At 49.5% G+C, this 10509-nt stretch overlaps 1 protein-coding gene across 1 annotated transcript in view; it reads right to left on the minus strand.

Moving 5' to 3' along the window:
* AHRR (aryl-hydrocarbon receptor repressor) overlaps nucleotides 1-6080 on the minus strand; it is a 75115-nt gene extending 69035 nt beyond the window's left edge. The window contains exons 1-2 of the mRNA XM_040630594.1: nucleotides 5365-6080; nucleotides 4929-5001 (exon numbers count right to left, since the gene is read on the minus strand). Of these exons, the coding sequence (XP_040486528.1) occupies nucleotides 4929-5001; nucleotides 5365-5632 (341 nt within the window). The 5' untranslated portion in view covers nucleotides 5633-6080. The remainder of the gene's footprint in view (nucleotides 1-4928; nucleotides 5002-5364) is intronic.
* Between the last annotated feature and the right edge of the window lie 4429 nt (nucleotides 6081-10509).

A 10509-nucleotide genomic window follows, 5' to 3' on the forward strand; every position in this document is an offset into this window, starting at 1 on the left:
TCCATGCATGAGAGGGGATGGGGGTCGAGGGTCCACGCGCAGGGGAACACCCCACCAAGCTGGCCTCAGGCTCAGGCCCAGGGGCCCGTGGAGGAAGCTCCAAGTCCCCGGGGGAAGAGACTCAGCGGGGGGTGATGGGGACAAGAGCCCAGGCCATTAGCAGCATGGAATAGTGCAGAAGAGCCGCCGGCTCAGACGGAAGAAAAATAGAGAATACCTGGAGTGAACATGGCAATGCTCCCCCAAGCTGACCTACAGTCCAGATTCAACGTGCTCGCAATTAAAATGCCAGCAGGACTTGTTTATAGAAACTGACATGCTGAGTCTAAAATGTACCTGCAAATACAAAGGACCAGGAATAGCCAATTAACAAAGAAGAAACTAGAGGACTTACCCTTCTGCTTGTAAGCTTCCTACAAACCCACAACACTCTACCACAAAGGAACAGAGCAGGGAGTCCAAACACACCCACGTATTTTTGGCCAACGTATTTGACAAGGACATTATGGCAGTTCGATAAGGAAAGAAAGTCCTTTCAGTAAATGGGGCTGGTCAGCTGGACACCCATGAAAACAAGTGAACACCAGCCCTCACCTCACACAATCCCGCAAACTTAACTCCAAGTAGATCACAGACCTAAACCTATAGCCTACTCTAAAACTTTACAGGACAATACAAGAGAAAATCTCTGGGACCTTGGAATAGTCCCAGGACGCTTAGAAGACACACCCACACTCAAAATCATAAAAGAAAAAATTGATACATCGATCTTCATCAACACTTCTTAATGTCTTTTGGAAAATCACCATTAAGAAAATGAAAAGGGTCTCCTGGATGGCTCAGTCAGTGGACTGTGCAAGTTTCGATCCCACAGCTGTGAGCTCGAGCCCCACACTGGGCGTAGAGATTACCCTCCCTCCAAAAAAAAACGGACAACAAAATGAAAAGCGAAGCCATCATTGGAGGAAAGTGTCCATAGAGCTTATGTCCAGAATACATAAGGAAGTTCTCCAATTCAGTAAGAAGACAATCCAATATGAAGAAAGGCAAATTATTTAAACAGACACTTCACCAGAGAAGACACGTGGATGGGAAATAAGTGCAGGAACAGACGCCCGGCACCGCTCGGGAAGGGCGGACGGGGGCCTCGGGGAGGCCGTACCGCAGCCCACCGGAGAGCTGGATGGGAGGCCGAGGAGCCGGAGCTCCGTGCGCGGCTGCTGGGAACATAAGAAAGCACACAGGCTTTGGAGAACAGCTTGGTGGTTCCCTAAAAGTAACTCGCATGGACTGCAGAAGTCGAAAATCCCACTCCACACAAAGCCTGTACTTAAACGTTCGTGGCGGCTTTACTTGAAACGGCCCAACCCCGGAAGCGCCTGCGTGTCCGTCTGCAGGTGACTGAACAAAGCGCTGCATCCGGGCGCTGCGGCTCCCCCCGCGGTNNTGCTCTCGGTGCACACAGGCCGCAGATGCATCTCAAGATCGTGCCCAGCAAATGGACATAGGACTCCATTTATAGAAAATTCCAGAAGCACAAAACAGGCTACAGGACAGAGCACATCAGGGCTGCCTGGATGGAGGTGAAGGCAGGAACGGCACTCAGGACCCTCTGGGTATGATTCACCGTCAGTGACCTTGATTTCGGTGATGTTCTGTGGTACTTCCACGTGTCAACCCCAACCAGACTGCATCTACACAGGCCCAGTTCCAACTCCTTCAGTTACAGCCCAGCAAGGAGAAAAGTGCAAGCAACGAACACCTCCAGGAGCTCATGGTGCCATCCCCGCAGAGCAGCCAGACCCCCATGGGGCCCACGCCGCTCCCCACAGCCTCGGCACCCAGTTCTCCAACCTCAGCCCGAAGGGACCGCTCAGCAGTGGGCTCTCCCCCAGGACCAGGCACTTGTGTGTCTCCTCAGTCTACCCCACACTCCACACGCACAGAGCCATCAGCTACCAGCCCCAGAAGAGCATGGGGCCCGCTGCAGCCCCACAGCCCTCTGGCATGGCAAGAAACACGGGCCACGGAGCAGCTGGTACAGACAGAGCCGGCAGGGACGCTGGCTCGCATCCCAGGAGGGGTGGCGGTCACGGGTGCCCTGCACTCAGACATCAAAAACAAAAGTCGTTTGGCCTCCAGTTTCCCTAGAACATGTCCCTAGAGAGCTGTCCTGCTCACAAGCACGTGGCCGGCAGCTCCCCCAGTGCAGATGGACACAGCAGCCGTCAGGACACACAGATGTGCCAGGTGGCCACTTCCCTGCACCTGGCACGCAGAGCCCAGCGGAGCGGACGTGCCGGACGCATGCATCTGCAAACATCCAGGGACTGTTCAGTGACCCACGGTCTCTCATCGCCAACCCCCCGCCCAGTCCCCAGGCTTAAATGCCCAAGACCCTTTCAAACCAGTGAGGAAGAAACCGACTGTCAACCAGCAGTGGTCATGGGAAAAGAAGAGACAGATTGCAGACCCTAACCACAAACCAGGAAAAATTCCAAGTGCTTCAAAGTTTAAAATATGTATTAGGAACCCATAAACACTTAGAGAAAATACTGGAAATTCCCTCATAAGCTTATAGCACGGAGAACTTCCGAACTGCGATGTGAGATTAATTAGCTACAAGGGAAATGATTAATAAAATTAAAGAACACCATGAGTAAAATCAAAACTGGAGGAAAGTGTCTGAAGCACTTCAAGAATAGAGCTGCCTTCTAAGGCTCGAGAAGCACAAAAGCCCAAACCACCCAACAGAGAAATGAGCAACAGTGATCAGCACAGCTCGCAGAAAAGGAAATCCAGATGGTGTTCTAACCTGACGTATGGGACGAATGCAAATTACGACGACCGAAGTCTGAGATGCAGCATGTGCACGGGCAGGAAGGGGGCGTGCTCCAGCAGAGACGAGCACGCCCGGAATGCTGGGCAGCTGGTGGCGCCCTTCACAGGCCCCAGCGCCCACACCCTCGGACAGAGCAGCCCTGCGGCCAGGGACGCGTGCTGCTGGGCCGCCTTAATTCACCCCCTTGCAAGGCAGTGACCCACCACTGCTCCATGGGCGCTGGCAGGAGGCATGAGTCTCCCAGGTCACAGAGGGCTCATTACTCACCCCACGGCAGGCAGCACGCCCCTCGTATGTCTGCGTCATTTACCACGTCCCCGAGGCCCATGGGAGCGACCCGGACGGGCCCCACGCAGGTGCTGCCGTGTAGGGTCTGCGGCCGGGGAACCCCAGCTCGGGGAGTCCACCCCTCGCATAGTAAGCAGTAAGCATCTTCCATCTCCCGAGGGAAGAGTCCACCTCCTTCCCCAAGTCTGCTCACTCCAAACACAAGGCGAGAGGCAGCCCAGGGAAGGGTGGCGCCCACGCGAATGTGCCAGGGTGTGTGGCGCCCACAGTGGACCGCCGCCCCACGGTGAGCACGCACAACGATGCAAGAGGTTCTGGGCGCCTGTGAAACGGTGTAACCAGGCGCTACAGGCGGGCACGGGTGTGTAGCCAAACAGAAGGACAGCTGTGCAGACACCGTCACTCGGAACGGGCAGAGAACGCTCTCGCTGTGTGTCCATACCTGCGGCTTTACGCAAGAGCGTCTCAGGACAGGCTCACAAGAAACTGCAAGTGGATGCCAGTGACTGGGCGGGAGGGACCTGCTGGGGGTCTGGTTCTGAATCAGATGAACATGAGACCTCTTTAAAACATCAATAAACAAAATGAATTACTTTATAATAAATGCCTCCAAAGCTCATTATCTCACACCCTGTTGTTGGAACAAAAACATAACAAAAGCAGGAAAGTTCGCTCCCTCGCCCCAGGTGGTCAAGCACACAGAACATGGTGTGCACAGCTGGTCGTGAGGGTTTTCCTTCCTTACTGCACACGGCAGTGTGTTCACCAGAACGATCCTGTCCAGCACATGGCAGCAGGGCTCCATTCCGCCCCCGCCCCGCCCTGGGCCCTCCACCTCGTCCGGGGCGCACTCAGCTGCCTCCTGTCCCACTCTTCGCCCGCACAGCTGGGGAGGCCCACGGCAGCCACGTGACTGACTCAGGTGACAAACCCACTTTCCAAAGTCCAGCCCCTCAAGCCCCTGCTGCCCCCCCCAGGGGGTGATGGCTACATCCCTGCGACCTCACAGAACCCTGCAGCCACCAGGGTCCAGGAGGGCAGCCTGGGTCGCAGAAACACAGGCCCACACACAGTCAGCACTGAGTTCTGCATCACACACACAGAGCCCCGCACACACGTGCTCAGACTCACTGGGAGCTGTGTTACACACACACACGCACACACACAGAACCCCAGCTGACGGTGGGACGTGCTGTAGGACCCCCACTGGAGGAGGCAGAGGAGCCCCTGGGCGCCCCAGGGCAGCTGCAAAACCCCGTAATTCCCGCCACCACCGCAGACTTCACACCTGGTGTCCTGGACACCCCTGGGCCAGTACAGAGGCCGTGTCCAGGGCTCGAGAGCCACCAGTTCCCCTCCCTGCCTGTAGGCTTCCCGCGTACTCTGTCCATCACGAGTGGTGTGTCCTCGTGAGGACAGGCTTTCACCAGGGCAGAGAGGGGATCTGGTGCTCACCAAAAATCATGCTGACATCTCAGGCCCTCGTGTTGACTTCTGGCCAAAAGGTGTCACTCAGCTCTGACCTCGCCTTCTAACCAAAGTTAGGAAAACAGTCCAAAGCCATTAAGGCTGCAGTGGATTTCCAGCTGTGCAGAGAGCCTGCAGCTCACCTGCCAGCCCCAGACCCTGGTTCTGCTGCTGCTGCTGCCGCTGCGAGCCCCTCTACTCATCAGGAAGACTCGGCAAAACCTCTTCCTCACTCACTTTGGTCCTAAAGTTCACTCCTTTCAATGAAAACACAAATACCTTCCCCCTTCCACACGAACGATCAGCAAAAACAGAAGACGTGATACTTTACTGTTTCTGAATGGGCTTCCTTCTTTTCCTTCCAGCATACATGCACTCCCCTGGTGGGATCATCATCTCTGGCCCTAAAAGAGAAAGGGAGCATAAAGTTGGTTATGTTGAAGAGGCCCCAGTGCCCACACAGCTCCCCAAACCACCAAAGTCTGCTGTGCTAATCGAGGAGTCAACGCTGACCCCACACTGGGGTCCCACTCCTCCATCACCAACTGAACAAGATGACCCACAAAGCCTGCCAGTGTGAACCACTCACACCCTGTCTCACTCAGCAGGAAGACGCCGAAGGGCCCAGTGAGGACACACAGCCCTGGCCATGACATCTCCCCTTTGACCAGCAACGTCATGGTCCCCAAGCCTGGCCTGAGGACCCGAGTCACTACACTCATACAGAGAACAGCCCTGTGCTCTTACAGTTGGTTCAGAAAGCTTACGGTAGATAAATATCCTGAGCCTGTGCTCAGAAAGTAGAAGCCATTCTATGGGCATCCACGAGCAGTACACACAGCTAAGGTACCAAAGAGCAGTTTGCTGCATCAGCGTTCTGGCGGGGCTGTTCCTCTGGCAGGGGCCGCGTGCACCCTCTCTTGGTGGTGTTTGTGGTGGGTCTTCTTCCTCTTCCCAACCCTCCCCTTTATGGCCCTGTACTTCTGAGCCAACAGGCTTCCTCTTTCGTATGTAAAATCTCCCACTCAACTCCATAGCGCTGGACTTCTACTTTAGCCGCTAACTCACAGCTGCAGCGAGCCCAGCTGAACACACCCACCGGCCTCCACCCACAGTGCTGGACGTGGCACCTGTATCTAACAGGAGGTCCCCAAGGAGGAGCCCAGGGTCTGTGCCCTGAGGCCGGTCGGCTCACCCATCACCTTGGGGAGGGCATCAAAATCTTGATCTTTGCATGCAGTGAGGATATATGAGCCCCCACAAACATCCTGCAGACCAAGTAGTGACCACTCATTGCCAGGCACTGGGCCAACAGACTTGGAGCGGAGGTTAGGAGCCCTCACCTGGCCTCAAGAAGAGGTGGAACCAACACACAACATCCACCCTGTGTGTGAAGTGCCATGAGAATATCGGAAATGTGTCATAAAAGTGCTTTAAATATAAGAAACACACTTTGAATATGAAGACATAGTAGGTAAAGTGAGTGGATAAGAAAACGTACGCCGTGCAAACAGTGATCCAAAGAAGCCGAGGTAGTTATGTGAGTATCAGACAAAGCAGACTGAAGAAAAAGGAGCATAATCAGGGACAACAACATTCCTTTCTCAGGAATCAAAGAACAAGTAAACCAAAAATCAGGAAGGATTTAGAATATCCAAACAATAACAGACTTGAACTGATTGACATTTCTAGAGCACTCCACTCAAAAACAGCAGAATACGCATTCTTTGCACATGGAACATTCATCAAGATAGACCAAACTCTGGGACTTAGAACAATCCTCAACAAATTTAAAAGAATAGAAATCATACAAAGTGTCTTTTGTGACAATGATGGGATTAAACTAGAAAGATACATGGAAAATGCCCAGGTATTTGGAAGGCAACCCACTTCTAAATATCCACGGGTCAAAGAGAAAGTCTCAAAAATGTAAAGTACTTTAAACTGAATGAAAACGAAAACACAACATATCAGATTTTGTGGGACACAGCTGAGCAATACTTTGATGGAAACTGATATTATTAAGCATTTATATTAGAAAAAAAGTAAAAGATCTCAAATAGTCTAAACTTACACTCTAAGTAACTAGAAAAAGAGAAAATAAATCCAAATCAAGCAGAAGATGGAAATAATAAAGAAGAAAAATCAGTGAAACTTAAAACAGAAAAATAGAGAAAAATCGATGAACCAAAAGTTGGTTCTATATAAAGATCAACAAAATTGATAAACCTCTAGCCAGACTGATCAAGAAATCGAGAAGACACAAATGACCAGTATCAGGAATGAAAGAGGGGTCATCACTACAGATCCCGCAGACATTAGAAAGAAAATAAGAGCATACAACTATGAACTTACCTGTGTCCCCCCAAAATCCATATGTTGAAGCCCTAATCCTCCATTGGGGTTGGGGCCTTTAAGGAAGTGATTAAGGTTAAATGAGGTCACAAAAGTGGAGCCCTAGGGTGGCTCAGTCGGTTAAGCATCTGCCTTTGCTCAGATCATGATCCCAGGGTCCTGGGATCGAGTTCTGAATTGGGCTCCTTGCTCAGCAGGGAGCCTGCTTTTTTCCCTCTGCCTGCGCCTCCCCCTACTTGTGTTTGCTCTCTCTCTCTGACAATTAAAAAATAAATAAAATCTTAAAGATTTAAAAAATAAATAAATAAATAAATAAATAAATAAATAAATAAATAAAAGCGGAGCCCTGATCTATTTAGAACTGTTGCCCTTATAAGAAGAGGAAGAGACACCAGGGCTCTCTTCACCATGTGTACAGAGTCGTTGCAAACCAAGAAGAGAGCTCTCAGTGGAAACCAAATCAGCAGTGCTGGGGAAGGTCGTCGAGAAGACATGACCACCAGTTGACCTGTGAGCTGCAGCCAGGTACTCAGAAGTTCTTCCCCCTTCGCCTCTCCTTGGATGTGGGCTCCACTTGCCTTTCCCGCTCCCAGTGGGTGCTCCAAGGACACAGTCTTGACACGTGCGTGATAAATGTGACTGAGCCTAGTTGAGGCCTCTTTATAGACTTCTGAGAGATGGCCGGAGGGTACTGGATCCACTCATCTTTCCACCACCTAAGACAAGCCTTTACATGTAATTTCTCTTGCTTATTAAAACTGTCACCTACCAACCTGGAGTGACCACCTCTTTCTTGGTCTTCCCCTGCCCTCCACAAAAAGGGGCCAGTTTCAGATCACACCTGGGAAGTACCTGAGGAGCTTACAAAACCAAGCAGACACCTGTGTCTTGGACTTCCCGCCTCCAGAACCATGACAGATAAACGTGTGCTGTTTAAGACCCAGTATGGTCTTTTGTTGTGGTAGCCCAAGCACCCTGAGACAAATACTATCCCCACAAATCCAGTAATTTAGATGAAATGGACCAATTCCTTAAAAGACACAAACTGCCAAATTCACTCAAGAAAACAACTGTTTGGTCCTATATCTATTTCAACAATAAAAAAACAAAACAAAACAAAAAACACCTAGGCCCACATGGTTTCACTGGTAAATTCTACCATTTTAAGAAAAACATAATAATACTGATTCTCTGCAATTTCTGGAAGAAAATTGAAAATGAAATTGAAAATTGACAACTCATAAGTTCAGCAGCACCCTGATCCAAAAACCAGACATTTCAAGAAAACTACAAACCGATATCCACCATGACATAGACACAAGCATCCTCAATCAGATATGAGCAAGTGAATCCAGCAATATGAATAGGGCAGAACCCCATCGCAGGTGAGGTCATCCCAGAATTCAAGGCTGCTTCAACGTCCAAACATTGGTCATTGCACTTCGCTACATTAATAAACTAATGAGAAAATACATATGAACAACACCTACATGCAAAGAAGTATTTGACAAAAAAAGTATTTGAAGGGAGCTTAATTACCGTGATAAAGGGCATCTACAGAAATGCCTATGCTAGCGTCACACCTAACGGTAAAGACCGAGCTCCTCCCCTGAGATCACAGGCACTTCATCCCCCTTCCCACTCAGCACCACGTGTGTGCCCTTGTCAGGGCAATAAGATGCGGAAAAGCAACGCCATAACATTGGGGAAGAAGAGACAGACAACACGATTGTACATACAGAAAATTCCAGAAAGTTTACTACCAAACAAGTCTCTTATAATAATTGAGTTCAGCAAGGTCAAAGGGTAAAAGGACAGTATACAAAAGTCAAGTGTGTTTCTGTAGACTAGCCATGAACAATCAGAACACAGATTTTTAAAAAGCAGTACCATTTACAATATCACCAAAATAAAAATGAAATACTGAAGTATTTCAAGACGTTTACTATGTGTATAACTGGGGCTCCAAAGAATAGGAGGTGACAGAAAAAACAATTAATAAACAGTAGAAATGTGTCCAAACATGAAAACTGTAAACTTACAGATTTAAGAAGATCAATACAACAGCTAAATCGTGGAAGGAGCCGAGATGCCCTTCAACAGATGACTGGATTAAGAAGTTGTGGTCCATATATACAATGGAATATTACTCAGCTATCAGAAAGAATGAGTTCTCAACATTCGCTGCAACATGGACGGCACTGGAGGAGATAATGCTAAGTGAAATAAGTCAAGCAGGGAAAGACAATTATCATATGGTTTCTCTCATCTATGGAACATAAGAACTAGGAAGATCGGTAGAAGAAGAAAGGGATAAAGAAAGGGGGGTAATCAGAAGGGGGAATGAAACATGAGAGACTATGGACCCTGAGAAACAAACTGTGGGCTTCAGAGCGGGGGTGGGGGAATGGGATAGACTGGTGATGGGTAGTAAGGAGGGCACGTACTGCATGGTGCACTGGGTGTTATACGCAACTAAGGCATCATCGAACTTTACATCAGAAACCAGGGATGTACTGTATGGTGACTAACATAATATAATAAAAAAAACATTAAAAAAAATAAAAATAAATAAAAAGCCAAATGAATTTAAAAAAAAAAGATCAATAAACTCCAAGCACAGAAACATTAAATTACAGCAAGGCCAATAGTAATCAAATTGCTTATAGCCAGGGATATATAGAACAACCCTAAAAGCCACCAGAGAACACAGCCACTGGGTGCAGAGAAACAAAGGTAAGTATGACAGCGGGCCACCTCGTCAGAGACGTGCAGGGACAGCGGGGCTACGTCTTAAATACCCCACACCCTGTCAACATAGCTTTCGAAACTGAAGGCTAGAGACTTTTTCAGACACACAAAAGCTGAACTTGCTCACCAGCTGACCCACGGTGTAAGAAATGTGAAAGGGTGTGTGTCTTTAGGCCAAAGGAAAATGATACCAGATGGTAACATGGGTCCACAAAATGGGACAGGAGGCTCAGGAGACAGTACAAACCCTAGGTCTGTTCGTACTGTTTAAATGTCTTTAGAAGATAGCTGTTTAAACAACAATGACCACCACGTATCGTGGGGTTTGTAACATATGTGGAGGTCAGGGGTATGGCAACTATAGCACGTAGGCCAGGAGGGGGAGACATCAGGGCCGAGCGGAAGGTTCCCACACGTTCACTAAGTGGAGTAACGGTACTCAAAAGTTGTGCCAAGTATGCACTTATTGCCTCCAGGATCCAAACCCACCTGTCCTTGCCTCCTCTGCGTGAACGCAAGCCTTTCTTCCTCATAGTACACAGTGTGGCACCTGCCACCAGAGGGCCCAGGAGGGACTTCGCAGCAGTAAGAAGCTTCTGATCGCAGGGTTCAGATTTTTCTTTGTTCCTGCTCCCCACCACCAGAGGCCAAGAATTCAGTGACCTTCTCCACCATCCAGGGGGCGGAACCATACCCTCTCCAAAGAGGTCTGAACCCCAGCTTTGGGGAGGGATCCCCATTTCTAAGTGCACTCTTCTGGCATGTTCCACCAGCCCCGGAGTACCCTTCAGAGTCCTCTTTTCACC

This window comes from Ursus maritimus, unplaced genomic scaffold (genome assembly GCF_017311325.1).
Source record: "Ursus maritimus isolate PB19 unplaced genomic scaffold, ASM1731132v1 scaffold_15, whole genome shotgun sequence".
NCBI classification, from domain to species: Eukaryota; Metazoa; Chordata; class Mammalia; order Carnivora; family Ursidae; genus Ursus; species Ursus maritimus.